The sequence below is a fragment of the Mustela nivalis genome, assembly GCF_964662115.1.
Source record: "Mustela nivalis genome assembly, chromosome: 12".
NCBI classification, from domain to species: Eukaryota; Metazoa; Chordata; class Mammalia; order Carnivora; family Mustelidae; genus Mustela; species Mustela nivalis.
The window spans coordinates 75,667,867-75,685,417 of record NC_139031.1 but is presented as its reverse complement, the minus strand read 5'-3'; the positions used below and the strand labels follow the sequence as shown (position 1 = coordinate 75,685,417).

Below are 17,551 nucleotides of genomic sequence, written 5' to 3'. Positions count from 1 at the left end.
GATAAAACTGAAAAGATATATGAATTATAGGAATATGATTGGCTTGTTTTATCTTAACAAATATTTGAACTTTAAAAGGGGATTCACACAAATAGAATTTATCATAGCACTCAAATAATTTAAATAAAAGTTCTACATGAAGCATGTAGTCACCCTTGTAACATTTATATCCTATCACTTTAATGATTGAGTTGAATTTATAATTTAAAAAATAACCTTGTAGTACAAATTTACAGTCCTTTCTCTCTAGAGAGGAAATGAGAATTTAGTGATGTGAAACAGAAAATCATTACAGGTAAAAGGAATTCCAGTGTGAGAGACAGAGTTGCTTGTAAAGCTTTCCTCAGATACTCAGATGGGTGAAGTGGTTAGAGGAGACAATTGGTAAGTCTTCACTTGTTTACTGAGTTCAACAAAAAAAATAATTCTATGACATAGTGGAATGTAGATGGTCTGCAGGGTGACCAAATAAATATGACAATTCCTATTCTCCTTTTGCAGAAATGCACAGAAAAACCTACTTTGGGTATTGAAAATATTATCCAAGTTCAGGTATCACCATTTGAAATGGTCAAAGATAGAATATGACACCAGTCTACATTCCAGGAATTTTATCTATGATATCAGTGGGGGAAAATAGAGTAAATACTAGCCAATTTGTATTTCTTTCACCTTTTAGCTAATATACAATACAGATGATCAATAGATCCTAGATGTTCATAGATAAATAATCACTTACATTCAGTGACTATTGATTTTATTGGATTCTCTTTTAAATGTTGGTTCTAAGTCCTATAAGTCAACCATTTTGGAGTACTGTGAGAAAACTGAATGATGGGGATTTTGAAGCCAAATGTTTATTATAGGAAGAAATCTAATTATGAAAAATGAGGTAGTATCAAACAGTACTCTATTGTGTGATTTCAATAATAAGCATACTCATGAGGAAAAAATAAATGCGTTTCAAGAATATAGAATATCTTTCTTGCAGATTCAATTGAGGTCCTGTCTTAGAAGAATATTAATGCTAGTATTTTAGTATAGAAACTCTTTCTTGAGTTGCTGCCAAGTTTGAGTAAAAATAGTTATCGTTTAATCAGTGTATGACATGCACAGTTGTTGCATTAAATAATTTAAAATCATAACAATAGACACCTGGGCTTTATTACAATGGCACATTTTCCCCCTTCGGCATTGAAAAGACATGCTCTAATGGGGATAGAGTTTAAAATCATGCATTTTCACAAATGAGCTATTAGCATGACATGTAGAGGCACTGCCTAGTGAAAATGGCATCAACCCACGGAGCCTGCGATATGCATCACCAATCTCTTTGCACCGGATGAGCACACCCACACCGTGAATTAACAAATAGCGACTTCCTTCCTTTCCTTCACTTCTTGCAATATCTTCTCACTATCCCTTTTAAAAAATGTTACCCTTTCAGAGTGGAAGGAGAATTTGCAGACAACAGAATTCTCCAGGAGAATTTCAATGAAACACAACTTTCAATGAAAACTGCCTCCATATGTTAAAAATAAAAATTTAAAACAGAAGTTCTCATCTACTCCAGCAAAGAAAATAAAAACATACGCATCAGAGGCATCATTGTTTGTTTTCATTTTCCAAATGGTCATCATACTTCTAAGCTTTACCCTAAAATTCTCATGAAAACTCAACTGTATTTGAGTAACCACTCAGACTTGTATCTACATTCCCGTTTCCTGATGGTTCTAAGATTAAGTTGATTAAGAAAAGTGAGAAAGAGAAGTGTGGAACCATCCAAGACTTCATCCAAAACCGCCCATAGTACTGCATCTTCGCAAGTTTTCATCCTCCTGGTGAGGTATTTAGCAGACGGATTGGTCTCCCAAAGAAGAGGTCGGTATTCACACTTCTTAAGGTTACTGAACCTGGATTAGACAAAGTCCTAGAGGAATTCTGACAAGGATCCTTGGACTGGTAAGTGAAGAGGATAGCTGATCTTGCTCTGGCTAATTTTGGACAGAGCAAAGAACAAGATATGGGATACACACAAGCATTAAGGATTTTATGGATTTAAAAAGATTACATAAGAAGTGTGTAAATCTGGAGATTCACAGATCTGTACTCCTGGGGATAAAAATACATTATATGTTTATTAAAATAAATAAATAAATAAATTAATTTAAAAAAAGATTCACATAAGATCATACTTTTTAAAAGGTTAATTATTTAAACACACTCAATTGCAAATTTAATTTAATTCTTACAATTCACTTAATCTAAATGTAATACTGCTTTACAATTACAAGAGTTTAGTGAATCACAAACGTAAAATTAGCATTCTAAACTAAAAGTGGAAGTACAGAGAGGAAAATTTAACAGGAAGAAAACCTTTCAAACTGTCTAACCAGAAATACATAACACAATGATGTTTTACTGTATAGTAGAAACTGATTTGACATTGACCCCGACTCCGTCATTTGAAATATCGAATATCTGTCAGTTCTTTCAACCTCGCAACAATTTTATGAGACCAAGGCATGAGTTTCACATACATCTAAGTGAACAGTAAAGAAAATGTATACTTTTGTTGCATTATTTGATTGTGAGCTACTGCACACAGTTAATAAATAAGTACCCTTTTGACCAGCACTGTCTAATAGAAAATCCTGTGATGATGGAAATGTTTTACATCTGTGCTGTCCAACATGAGAGTCCCTAGCCCACGCGGCCAGTGAGCACTTGAAATATGCCCAGTATGTCTAAGGAACCAAATTTTAAATGCATTTAATTTTAATTAATTTAAATGTACATGTGGCTAGTGTCTACTCTATTAGTGCCACTTCAAAGCAAGTAGTCTACATCAGTAACTGGTACATCAGGTCCAATGTTAAGGCAGAAATAGCCTCTATTCCCGTAACTGCCCCCAGAAGGGCAGTCAAACTTGTGACTCAGGAGATAGGGTACACTACCGCTTTCCGAGGTTTGGTACTGGAATGGAAGGCCAGGCTTGGGGATAATAGACCTGGACATACCTTCTTCATGTTATCTTAGTTTATGGAATATGAGGTTGAATAAGATCATGTCTATGATAACCTTATTCCCAGTAATCTTCCCAGTTTCCCAATCACTGTATTTTGTTTCCCCGTCCTCCCGATTCCAGCGAGATGATCCACTGACCTCTGTCTTGGGACCCCAGGGTAACTCTATCTGGAAAATGGCCACTTCTCAAAATGGAAAACAGAAATGCTTCCTAAGCAAGTCAATCTTTTGCCTTAGCCAATCAAGTACTTCCTCATTATAAGAAACTCATATAGTTTCTATAATTTCTCCCTTGCTATGCCCTAGTTTCCACGAACTGAGAAGCTCCTTGGCTGAATGGGTCTCCTGAAACATCATGCTCTTCTAATTCTGGGCTGCCTGTCCATCAGCAAACAGCTGATCTGATGTTCTCACTAACCCTGACTTCAGAGATTTTGCCACGGTCTTCCACATCACTTACCCAACCACATGTTCTCTCTCTGCTCTAGCACCTGCAACCAAACCCACATCCTCAGTTTGCTATTGCACAACGTAGTATGCAGGCACTGCCTTTGTCTGTAAATAAGGCTCCAGGAGCAGGGGATGTGCAGTCAAAACAACAGAATTTAGGCCGATCATAAAATATATCCTAAAATGTCAAGAAAAAAGTATCAAGAGCAAGAAAGACATTCCTGACTTTCAACCCCACATCTACTAGCTATCTGTGCATGGTATATCTGACTTCTGGTCTATCCCCCATATGTAAAGTGGGAATAGTAATTCTCTCAGGATTATACCGGTAAATAAAATAATACTTTAAAAGTGCCTAAAATAGTGATATTATACAAAATAAGTTTAAAGCAGAAGAGATTAGCGACAGGAAAGTGGATTAACAAAGAATAAAATAGTGGCAAGAACCCAGAGATCAAGTGATGATGAGCTACAGAATGATGGTGGCCATGGAAACAACAAGGTCGATAGATATTTTGGCGGAAGTAAAGGCCCTAGTGATAGATAAGATAAAAAGGGTGGGGGAGAGGAAGGAATAAAAGATAACTTCAAGGTAAATGGGTGGATAATGTTTAGAAAGTTAAGATAGATAGAAGTCAGGAAACTGGTGTTGAATGGCAGGTTCTAAAGGGAAAATAAGATAATTTAAATTAGATTCCAGGGATTTTAGATTTTAGATCCAATTAGTTTTTTACATATCTCTATCTCTATCTGTATCAGCATTTATTTAAAGAAACTCAAGCAAAGGATCACAACTTAAACGACTTGTAAAAAATAACCAAAGCCCCCCTTGTGGCACTATCAGGGTGAAGGCTTAGATCTCTTTATTCACATATGAAACATCAATTTCTTTCTTGTGAACTGGAAGGAAAATATAAGACACGCAAATAAATATTTTTAAGGGCTCTGAGTTGCAGAAAAAAGGTTTGGAAATATAGTTTCAGGAAACTTGAACACAGGAAACAGTTGGGAATCTGAGAGTGGATGAGCTCACAGAATCATGAAATGCAGAGAGAAAGAAAGAAAAGGTGGTCAATAGTTAATAAATGCTTATCAGATGTCAGTGGACCACAGAGCCTTTGGTGTTTTAGTGCCACCTCCTGTCTTTTTTACCATCAAGAATAGTGACTATGATGGTGATGACAGCATCTACTCTGAACTCTTAAAATTGTCTTCCATTAGACTTCCCAGTATCATCTTCCCTATATGATCTAATTTAATCCTTAGAACACCCTGTGAATAAATACTATTACTATGCCAAATTTTTGACAAAACAATGTAGACACACAGAAAGGCTTGACCAAGTTCACAAATAAGTGACATTCAGGATTTAAACCCACATTATTTAATTCCACAGAAACAGAGCTGTGATTCTTGTCTAAACTAGGACACTTTCGAGAGATACAGAACATTAGAGGTAGACTGGAAATATGAGGGCATATGGGTCATATGGTCTCCGGGCCTGTAATCACTAAGCATTTTGCTTTGACTGTCTTGGAACCACAAATGTTAGTTTTCCTAATTCTTAGTCCTTTGCTTGCATTCAGTCCACTAAGACTTTTCTACTTTTTTTCTTCCTTTTTCCTTTCTTCCTTTTTACTGACTTCTTTAATCACCAAGTTCCTTCAGTATCCATTCCTTCTCTTGAATTCCGTCCTCATAGCCTTGGATTTTTCTATCCCCAAACAAATATCTTCTATTTAAAATATTTGTTGCTGTATATTCTCACATCCATCTCCACTGGCAATACCTCTGTTCTTGTCCCGTATTTTCCTATTTCCTTGCTCTGGCTTCTTTCACTATCCCCATTCTCTTCTAGTGTTCTCGTCATGCTAGTGTCAGTTACCTTTATAAAAAACAAAGATCTGCTTCCCTGATTAAGACCATGGTATGGATGAAGGGGTAAGAAGGCACAAACTTCCACTTATAAAATAAGTCCTGGGGATGTAATACACAGCATGGTGACTATAGCTAATATACTGTATTGCATATTTGAAAGTTACTAAAACAGTAGATCTTAGAAGTTCTCATCATACACAGAAAAATACTTGCAACTATGTATGGTGACGGATATCAAATAGACTTTTTGTGATCATTTCGCAACATATACAAATATTGAATTGTTATATTTTACCCTTGAAACTAATATAATGTTATGTGTCAATTATACTTTAAAAAACAACAACAACAACAACAAAAAAACTAGGCCATAGTTAACTTCCCTGTGGTGTCAGGATAATATTTACAGCTTTCCAGTCCCAACTCCCACTCTCTCCTAATGATTCCAGTAGCCGTCATCTGTGAGGTCAGTAACCCTCCCTTGTCATCTTTGTAAACCCAGGAGTAGAACAGCATTCATTATACCAAGGGTCCCCAAAAGTTGTTACTAAATAAACCAACTCAAGTCTTCCTTTGTGATCCTTTTCACACAGCATTAGAAACATGCTAGTCAAATAATAGTTGAATAAAGATTTCCGACATTATTAATTCTGCAATGCCATTGACTTCTAAATGGACCTGTCATTGTTAAGGGATAAACAGAATAATCTCTGAAAAGAGTGGCAATTTAATGACATTTGCCATCCCAAGATTAAGAAATACAATCTATACTTCATTTTAAAGCCATATGTATATCTTGTTACCTAAACAGATATGGGTAAGTTTTTCTATTTGGTAAAAATCCATGGAGTCACTCTCAAACCAAGTATTTCCACAAAAACCTCACAATGCTCAAGAAGATAGTCTTGTCCTGACTGAGTGTAGAGAAATTAATGAGAAATCACGTAGTTGGGAGATATTCTAAATTTGTCTTCCCCATTAATAAGGCTCTTCTTAGGTCAAGGGAGAGCCCATTGTTGTGTAAACAAATGTATCTGGAGGTTCAGACTAAAGAGATGTTTTAAAGTGTTTTTCCCTTCTGTTTATGTTGTCACTGCTTAAATGATACTGAGAGATGGAGAGATAGCCCCTAGGAAATGTCTACCAAGGCCTCCTGCACTAAAACCCAGTATTTATGGTGGGAACGAGAAATGTTGTTTGCTTAAATGGCAAAATGTTATGTGATTCTGCCACGCTATACCGCAATAAAGTCCTATGATAATTAGACAACATTAGACTACCATGATTAAATCTGACCTGCTGTAAGGAGAACATAAGCAAACAGTAATTAATTAATTAGTCAATTAATTCATTAGTGGCTTTCTTAAAACTCAGAATACTCAGAATAAAAAAGTCCTCAGATAAACTAATGTCAATATTAATACGCTTAAAATTTTAGAGGGACATTCAACCCAGTTATAAATTACCTTTAACCAAAGAAGTTAGCATCACAACCTACCCTCTTGTCGATAGTATTTGGCTTAGTCATTAAAAAACAGACTTCAGGAGAAAGATCGCCAACTTGAGCCCCAGGGTCTATAAGTGACCCGTTATAAGAATTTGACCAAATTTCTCAACCTCACTCTGTTTAGTCATCTGTAAAAGGCACATAATAAGAATGCATACCTCATATGTCATTGTGGACATTTAAAGGATCAATTAGAGCATGGAACAGCATCAAGGACAATAGCACACTCTCAGTAAGTGTCAGCTATTATTATTATATACACAACAGGTCCTGGGGATTTGTCTTAGAGGGAAATTAATCAAATGTATTTTATAATGTTAAGCTAAACCACTTATTCCCAAACACATCTGAATGAGTAATAATGAGTTTCTTATCTACCCAAAAGCAAAGGCAAAAAAAAAATGAAAAGAGAAAAGCACTAACCATTGAGCCAGTAGTGCTCTGAAATGTCAGTTCTGATGTAATGATGGTCGTGAGTAGGCCCAAGGGACCGCGTGAATGCCGTGTCTTTGCCAAGGAAATCAGATGCTGTTCCAGAGTAGAGGTACTCATCTGAGAGGGAGAAGAAAATACACAGGACTTCTATGAGTACAGCAGCAGATACTACTGGCAATACACTAATTTCATGGCATGAAACCAAAGGCGTTCCTTGCTTAATATGAAAAGATACTGTTTCATAAATTTTACATTCAAATTTTGAAAAATCTGTAGCGTCAAAGACCGGATAACTCAATGAACTTTGGTATGTTGATGCTAGAGACCTGAAGATAAAAATGGCCAAAGTCTTCAGAATTCATAACTGCATATGCATTAGCTTCTCTTATGAATAAGCTCTTCCTCCTTTCCCCTCTCCCCACAAATAATTCAAAGATACACTATAATTAGGAGTTTGTCTTTGTAGCAGCCCCAAAAAAATACTAAAAAGTAAATGCCATAATGAGGAATGGATTGCGTAATTAGTATTTACTTAACCGACACAACCTCAATGACCACAACTTTTCTCTGCCTAACCTCTGCTGAAAGGGAGCTTTCAGCACTGAAGTCATTCTTGGTAATTATAACATGTTGCATTCCTTGTAGCTAATCACATCTCTAATGGTTCTGATAAACAGGAATTCCTGAAAAGAAAAAGATGTGGCTATTACTGCATACCGAACTTCTTTGTCCTGTTATTTATGTAAAATGCATATCCATGTGTTGCCAGAAAGAGAGAAGTGGGGGTGGGGGTGGGGATGCAGAAGAGGAAGGAGAAGAGAAAGAGCAGGGGAGGAAGAAGGGAGGGAGAAGGATGGGGAGAGAAAGGGAAGAAATGGGGGAAGAAGGGGAATAGAAAAGGATTGAGGGAGAGAAAGAGGGGTGTGGGCCACTGTTCCTTAATGCTAGTGGGCACTTGGAGAGGAGAGAGACAAGAATGCTGTCCCTACGTTGGAATATATTGCCCTTTGAAAGCTAAGCTTCTATTTTAAGAAATCCTTACTTATAGTCAACAACGTTGAGTACACCTAACAGACAAAAAAAAAAAAAAAAAAAAAAAAAAAGACTAATTTCTACAGAACATTTAGATTTATAAATGGCCATGTATAAGAACAGTGAAAGACACCGTTTTATCACTAAAATCCAATTTTCCTCAGAAACATTATCTTTAAAACTCTGACTTTTTTTTTTTTTTTTAAAGATTTTATTTATTTATTTGACACAGAGAGAGATCACAAGTAGGCAGAGAGAGCGGGAAGCAGGCTCCCTGCTGAGCAGAGAGTCAGACGCAGGACTCAATCCCAGGACCCTCAGATCATGACCTGAGCTGAAGGCAGAGGCTTAACCCACTGAGCCACCCAGGCACTCCTAAAATTCTGACTTTCTATAAGTGATTGAGATATTTCCTAAATCTTCTGATTACATCCATCTAAATAACCTGTTATTCAACCTGTTATGTCAACCAATCTAAATAGTGACAGGAGTCAATTTCCAAAGGAAAAAAACAAAACAAAACAAAACAATACACAGAAGAGAGAAATCCAGTTAGGTAAAATAAATATAGATATGGTATTACTTCCTTCTCTTAAAGCAATCTCCTAAAATTAATGGTAAATGATAATATTTCATTTGTGGAGCAAATTTTTAAAAAACCGAAGAAAAAAATAACAACATCAAAAAGGCATTACTTGGTAAGAGTTTGAAACAAACTATTCATTTGAAACATAAAAAACTATAGATATTTGAACATATTGTCCAAAAAAAAAAAAAAAGTGTGTGTTTCAACCTAAAAACTCTATCTGTAGACCAGGCTTTAAAACTGTCTTTGTATTTAAATCACTTAGGGATTTGTAAGAGGGGTCACTGATGCCTGCAATCCATTGTTTTTATTAAGGCTCTGTCAACCCCACTTGACAGATCAGAATCCCAAATCATCTATCTCACTTTCTGAGAATAAAGACTAAACATCAGTCATACGATTTTCAAAACACACAAAAACACGCACGCTTTCACTTCAAAGGAAGATCACTAGTTCTCACTAAGTGAAAATTAAAATGTCATGGTACTTCACTCTTACCGTCTATTCAAACATTTGATAGACAAGTTCAATAAAAAGAGAGTAAAGTCATGAACCAAACCAAGACAAAAGGGGTCCTTATAATGTTTAAAATTCAGAGGTCGTGCTGACATTCCTCAGAACAGACTTCAGACCACACAGCACTGCCTTCTTTAAACAGGACAGTCACCTCACAAGCGAATTTAAAATGTAGACAAAGCAAGAGAAGACTGAATGTGCTAACAAAAATTTCGCATTGAGGAAAAAGGTGTTATCACATTCTATTATCTGTATTTCATATTACCTGTATTCCACCATTTGTTTTATTAGTTTATCTGCTACATCTTATTATTAATCCTTGCACTCAAATCTTCAGCATATTTTGTAACCTGTTATGTTTAAGGAATTGCTAAATTTAACTTCCATAGAAGCCAAATAGGGACATAGCTTCGTATAAGAAAATCTAAGACATCAAAATAAAATTATAGAATAAGAAAGTATGTGTCGTTTGCATTAAAAAGAATTCAACCTGAAGTTCATTTAAAAACTGTGTAGAGCGGGGCCTGGGTGGCTCAGTGGGGTAAGCATCTGCCTTCAGCCCAAGTCATGATCTCAGGGTCCTGGGATGGCCCTGCGCTGGCTCCCCGCGCAGTGGGGAGTCTGCTTCTCTTACTCTCTCTGCCCTTCCCCTCCTTGTGCTCACACACTCTCTCTCTCCCAGATAAATAAATATAGATTTAAAAAAAAATTAAAACTGTGTAGAAATGAAGGATTTGCTTGGTCCTCCGCTGAGGATAAGGATGCTAAATATAGAGATACGGCACTAAAATACTATAATCAAAAAGCCCGTGAAAGAGTAATCCCGGATAATCTTTAACTCAATAAGAAAATGTGGTTCAGTCCACACAAACCTTTTCAGAAAACCACCTAAAAGCGAGACCTGCCTGCCATTGATCTTACCTGTCATTACTGAGGCAAAAGGCTGCTGAGGATCAAAAGGACATTTCAGTCTGCCAGACTCCAAATTCTGTGTGTCTAGTTTGAATATAACTTCCTGTTAGGAGAAATATTAACACAAGTGAGTTTTTTTTTTTTTTTTTTTTTTTTTAAGAGCCGAATCAGCAAGAAGATAGGAGATAAGAACGAAATTCTAACTCATTAATTCAGCAAAAACTGATTGAGCGTTTAGCACAGGCATCATGCTGGGCTCCTTAATCTTCAGCAAATATTATTTCTGGCAAGGCTCAATTCCCAGGTTTTGGTCTGTGTTTGCCCCAAGTAGTACTGATAATACTGAATGAACTTTTCAATCGGAAGCAGTGATCTAACCATCAATTCACTAAGTCTGGACCACTCTCATTACCAAAATCACCAGCAAGCACACATATTTCTTAAGGCTAATAACAAATTTATTAAGCCCCATGAGCTAGCTAATTTCCTCATCTAAGAAACGAATTTATAGGGCGCCTGGTTGGCTCAGTCCGTTGAGCATGTGACTGCTGATCTCAGGTTCATGAGTTCGAGCCCCATGCCGGGTAAAAAAAATTTTTTTTTTAATAAAGATTTTACGGGGCACCTGGGTGGCTCAGCCTCTGCCTTGGGCTCAGGTCATGATCTCAGAGTCCTGGGATCGAGCCCCGCATCAGGCTCTCTGCTCAGTAGGGAGCCTGCTTCCTCCTCTCTCTCTGCCTGCCTCTCTGCCTGCTTGTGATCTCTCTCTGTCAAATAAATAATAAATAAAATATTTTAAAAAAATAAAGATTTTATGTATTTATTTGACAGACGGAGATCACAAGTAGGCAGAGAGGCAGGCAGAGAGAGAGGGGGAAGCAGGCGATGCGGGGCTTGATCCCACGACCCCAAGATCACTACCTGAGTCAAAGGCAGAGGCTTAACTCACTGAGCCCCCCCAGGTGCCCCTAAGGATTACTTAAAAAAAAAAAAAGAAAAGAAAAAGAAGAAGAAGAGGAAGAAATGAAATTACTCTAAGAATTATACTTTCATTACTATTGTGGTTTATTTACTCATACATTTGCAACTTTACCAAAATAGGCCTTGTGACACAAAATAGGCCTTTGTGATTTTAGAGACATAAAATCATTCTAAGGCAGGCAGTTCATTTACAGATCTGTTGATAAATGTGGGCAAAAAAAAAAAAAAAAAACCCAACAACAACAAAAACCCTGTTGTAGTATTTTCACTATTATGAAAACACTGTACACATTAAAACCACATAGTTATTTTGGCTGAAATATCTATTTTTATAATAGTGGCCACAGACAGAATGACATTGGCAGACTTTTAATATTCAGGAAAAAATAACATCTTAAGTTGAACATTCCAAGAAAAATATGAATGTATAATGAATATGGCCCCATGAGTTTGAGTGTTTCATAACAATGACAACACTACCACCCAGCAGAAAGGCTGATGACTCACCCTGCACATGCGCTAGTTAGAGAAATCCAGCATTTCAGAAATGTTCTCTAGATGATGTATCTACCAAGTTATATCAGGACACACGAGTAATAAGAAAGGAACACTCAGTGCTGCTTATCGAGAAAGTAAGCAATGAAGCGCAAGGGATAGAGGGGAAACAGATTGTTTGCCATAGTGTGTTGTCGTTTCAGATTTGTTTCTTCTGAAAAGACCAATAGCAAGGACCACCTTTTAAAAAAGAGGAGTGAGAGTAATTTAAATTGCATGACTGACAATGGCTTTTTCATAATTTTAAGTAAATGCACTTTAATGTTAACAGGAATAGTGCCTGCAGTGAATAGGTACTAACTGTGGGCCGGGGGAATTTATGTACATGGTCTCCGAAATCCTTGCCATAAGCCTAAAACTGTAGCTACTTTAAGAATTCCAGCTTTGCAAGTGGAATACTGAGGATGGAAGGGGTTAACTATTTTGCTCAGCATCATATAGCTAGTAAGAGCTACAGCAGTAGCTTGAACTCTCAGGGCTGTCCCCAAGTTCATGCTGTTAATGAATCTCACCTCAGAGTTTCAAACTCATGGATTTAAAAAAGTGTTGAAATCAATTTATAGACTCACCATGACCATGTCATATGATCATGTCCAAGTGTGTTTAGTTAGAACAGGCCAGCTAATGACAAGCTGCGATAGGAGCCTTGGCACGGAAAAGGTACAGTGAGAACCCATTTAGGGTGCGCTTCCCAACTGGGAATGGGGCTAGAGAGACGTCAGGAAAAAAAACACCTATAGACAGTGGCTCTTATGTGTGTTTAAATATCACTAAGGGCACATTATTTCCCAAGGGTCATGTTTGAACTGTGGACTCTAGAGCCTATAATGGGATATTGTAATGGGAAAAAAGTAAACTGAAACCCAGTGTGCCAGAGAAGGAAAGACGAAGAAAATAGGAGAATGTCACAGTTGATGAAGAGTACGAAATAAACCCTCATCATTGTACAGACTTCTGTTTTTAAGGTGCAACATTTCATTACATTCTAAAGATAAGCCCATAACACTGATATCTTGAAGTCTTAGGACAAGGTTTCCCTTATAATTTCCCAGAGAAAGGAACTATGAGGAAAGCAACTTTCCTTAAACCGGAGTCAAGGACGCCAAGAAGAAAATTTTGTAAAAAATAATGCTTGACTGAGTGGACTTTGGGAGATAAACTGACTGAATTACAAGGCACTCATTTTTGAGATAACTTCAGTTTCATAAGAAAATTCCTCCAGCATAATTAATTACGTAAGATGTACCAACGTGTATTGTTGAAGTAAAGAGATGAGCGTGATAGGAAACATTTAATCATTAGAGCAATGAGGCAAATTATTGTTAATACCACCCCCACTTAAAGATGAGATTTCTGGCAGAAGAGGGGAGATCCCAGAGGAAAAAACATACCTCCAGTGTAATTATTAAACAAATATCAGGCATTGCCAGTATCACAGAATAAATGTATATATTTACACACAAAGAATATATACATACATATATATATATATACAACCCACAAATACCTACACACGTATGTACCCGTACACATATATATACACAATTTACACATATATACGCAAGTATACATACACTGCAAACATTATTTTTACACGAAGTTCCCATACACACTTATAAAATCCTTGCCTTGCTGCCTTTCACGCTCCTATTGCCTCGCATGGCTCAACAGTAAGTAGTAAGCGCCTGGAATGAAGCAAGTGCTCTGCCAAAGCCCATACAAGCATTTTCTCATTTTATTCTCCAAATAATTCTGTGTGATAGTTACTATTATCATCATCCTCATTTTGCTGAATAAACAGAAGCTTTTGGAGTTTATGCAGGGCACGTAAGTCCACAGAGCTGGTAAGTGACTGAAGCCATAATTCAAACTCTGGCTCCCCAGGCTCCCAGATTAGCTGCTGACAACTGCCCTGACTCCTGCCCTGGAATCTGGATCCAACCAGCCGCTTGGCATGACCTCCCTGAACATTTCCCAAACGCAAAACGTACAAAACTCACTCACTGTTTCCCTCGCAAACTTGTTACTATTCTCACCTCAGTAACACGGCTCTCCAACTCACTGCCAAGGACAGAAATCTGGGATTCATTTGAGCTTTTCTCCTCTTTCCTCTCACTGCCCCAGTATTCCCCAGAAGGGGGACTTCCTACACTTCCCTTCTCCATCCCTCATGTATACTGCAGGTCCCTCTTTCCAGCCACTTCAGGAGCAACCTTATCTACTTGAATGTGGGAGATCCCTCAGACTCTTCTTGGAAGAGCAGTGAATTCCTCACTGAAAAACATTAACGATCTTCAAGCAGTGTAGCCCTACAATTACCTGACTCCTGATCAGTGGAAAACTCATCAGGCTCCCATCGCAGCTCACCCATAATTCTCTGAGTCACAGAACATGCATATCTGACTGCCCCAAGCCCTCTTGACAGTCCCAAGCTAGGTAATTAGCTCCATCTAAATTCCCTTTCAGCCCTCGTGACTTTTAGGAGTTAGAGAACACTATGTGCACCCCTCAGCAAGTTGTGAGTTTGGCCTTTAGCCTCAGGTCTCCCAACACATCCACGCTGTGGGGCTATCTAATATAATTACACCCTATGCTACGAGCTACTGTTATATATTACCCTTCATCAAAGCGAGGCGAGCGAACATTATACCAGCAACAAAGAATGATGGATTCAAGTTGCCAAGTCTCCTAATGGTTCAGAGATTTAACTATGAGGGTTGTTTTATTTTCAAACAGTTGAGAATGGGCTGGTTAGACAAGTTGGTTAGAGAGGAAAATTAATCCAGCCACAGCTGTGGGTTTGATCTCTGCATGAATCAGTTAAATCAATGTAAAGAAACCTGTTCCATAAGCCCAGACTTTACTTTCAAACACACAGCCAATTATCCTGCAAATATGTGTGGTTATTCACAAGTGGTATATACATAAACATAAGGATGACAGTACAACCCATCAAACCCATACAAAGAAACAATTTAGAGTATGTACTCTAAAGCCCAGTTGGGCATGCTTGATCTAGAGACAGCTTTGGTTCAATTCCTTGCCAAACCACTTATTAGCTGGGTGATTTTTAGGCATGTTATTTAATTCCACTGAGACTCCATTTTTACTAACTTGTAAGTTGGGAGTTATAAAGGTACTAACTTCAATTAAGAACTTTGTGAAATTTCAAAGAGACAATCCATGTAACGTGCCTGGCACAGTCCAAGATGCAAAGAAGTCACTTTAATGTATTAGCTATTCATTAAATTACTGAAATCTACATGTTTGCCATTTATTACAATGTTCATTGATAGCTGGAATATAGTACTTTTAATTTAGTGCATCTTTATTTGTACTACGGCAATTTGGCATGGCAGAAATAATGAGTTCAGTGTGCTAATGACTATATAATTTTAAGAAAATAATTAAAATTCTCTGGACTTAGCGTGCACCACTGTCACCGTATGTAACAGGTCAAATTTGCTGGACAGGAAAAATGAAATTATTTATAAGATACAATTCCACTGCGAGGTTGTGTGGGATTTGGATTTTTACTAAGAGCAACCAGTATAGACCTAATTACAATGGAAACTCAAGAGAAAATAAAGACATACATGGAGCCCATAGAAAACAAACACTTGAAACATTTTACACTTTTAATTTTGATCATCTCATTAAAAAAACTTCTAATAAAAAACTTTTTATTGGGTAGATAAAGTGTGTAATCAAAATGGCAATCTATAAGGTCCCTGGGAACCTGAGTTCTTATGATTCATAAACTATATGATACAAACTTTATATTCAAATCTGCCTGTTTTATGTCAAAGACATTAAGTGACAAGATATTATAACTAATTGTTTTCATGCTATTTCATTATATTACCTCCTTGTAGACTCCAAGATCAATATAACCACATATTGGATGAAATGCTCCAGTTCCACACACATAAAGATGAGTTTTGTTATAGGGTTGAAGTACACGGATGAAATTTGCACATTCTGTCTATTGGACATAAAAAAAAATTAAAGCATTAGCACGCAATTCACGTTTTTGAAAAATTATCATTCATACCACCTGTTTTCCAACTAGATAAATCATTAAGAAAAACAATAGAAATGAAAATGATTTATAAGACATGCTTAAATATCTGACTTAGTGAAAGAGGCAAAACAAACTAGAAACTGTGGCTTAAATGAGTGACTGAAGCTTTTTTGAAGTTTACAGGTGTTGAACTAATCAGAAAGCTAGAATGCACATCTCCACGGTATTCAGCAGGGCCTAGAGAATGGATGTCAACAGAATGAGATATCCACACCTTCTTTCAGGAATTACCTAAGAACAAAACCTGTCATGTTCTCATGTTCCCACATTTTTATCCCGCATAGATCCTACTGTTGACAACATCAACCGTCTCAGCTACACTGAACAAAACACAAACACACTTGTGTATTCCCATGTATATATTCCATTCTTATTGGATGGAATGCCCTACCACTTTATTTCCATCTATTTTCAATGTTACAGAGCATTTAAGATTTAATTTATGTTTATTTCAAGAGTCTTTTGTTTTTCCCACACATTTTCTAACACCAAGTCAAATTTTTAAAGGGATTTTTATATTTCTGCCCATTTTGCATGTGCTTGGTCCTAAACATATATCTTGTATTATTATTTTTATATTGCATATTATCTATCCCCTAGTTACTTCTAAGTAGTGACTCTTACATTTTCCATAGTAGTCATTCCTGTTATTGTATATTATTTCTTATTTACCTCCCATAAGTAATTCTTTATCTTTACATAATTGTTGGCTTCAAGGTTCCTGGACCCCAAAACCCCTGAGAAAACACTGGGCTGGAATATACTTTTATTCTAGATTGACTCTATCTAGGAGATAGGGAAGTGTTCACCAAGAAAGGTACAAACATACAAAACAACTGGGATTCACAGAAAAAGTCTAGTTCTTCCCTACCTGAATGGCCATGGGTTCCTCACTGGTCAGACGTTGACCTAATGGATCACTCTTGTTGTTAGGGTTGTTAAGAAGGAATATATTGCAAAAAAACCCAAATGACAAAAAAAATAGTGATGTACCTGATAGGGTGGTTTTTAGAATTAAATACAATTTTCAGAAGGCAGACAACAACTTAACTGACAGGATTAAGTTAAATAATATGATATTAATATTTTTACTTACCTTGATTCCGATCTATATAAAATATCAATATCCCTGTGGCTATTCAGATTTTAGAGTGAAAACCTATGCCCGACTATTTGTCGTACAGAGTTCCTAGTCTCTAGGACTTTCGTGGGCCAGGTAGCCTTGCAATTTTATGTCTCAAGAATTCATAGATCCCAATTAATAAAATGTGCACATTCTAACGCAGAAGAATGTTACAATGAATTAATGGTATCTTCTGTTCTCTGCTTTCCTATAAACAAAGCAGTTGCTTAAAACTGCCTGAAGGGACCGTATCATTATCAGTCTCCAAGAGAGCTACACAAGTCAAGAAAGTTTCTTTCACAGATAGGCAGACTTAGCCCTCTTGAGGCTGGGCGGGGGGGGGGTGGGGTGGGGGGGTGGGCACTTCTAAGAATGTGCAAATTACACTATAGACATCTTTATTATCTTGAATATTTTCATATATTTTGTGTATGTTCTCAAACAATCATTATATGCAGTCTCTTA

At 36.9% G+C, this 17,551-nt stretch overlaps 1 protein-coding gene across 3 annotated transcripts in view; it reads right to left on the bottom strand.

Annotated features, from left to right (window-relative positions):
* SEMA3D (semaphorin 3D) overlaps positions 1–17,551 on the bottom strand; it is a 207,602-nt gene that overhangs the window by 64,606 nt on the left and 125,445 nt on the right. For all 3 annotated transcript variants that reach the window (XM_082692540.1, XM_082692541.1, XM_082692539.1), the window contains 3 exons: positions 15,745–15,864; positions 10,353–10,446; positions 7,286–7,414 (listed from right to left, as the gene is read on the bottom strand). In XM_082692540.1, coding sequence (XP_082548666.1) covers positions 7,286–7,414; positions 10,353–10,446; positions 15,745–15,864 — 343 coding nt within the window. The remainder of the gene's footprint in view (positions 1–7,285; positions 7,415–10,352; positions 10,447–15,744; positions 15,865–17,551) is intronic.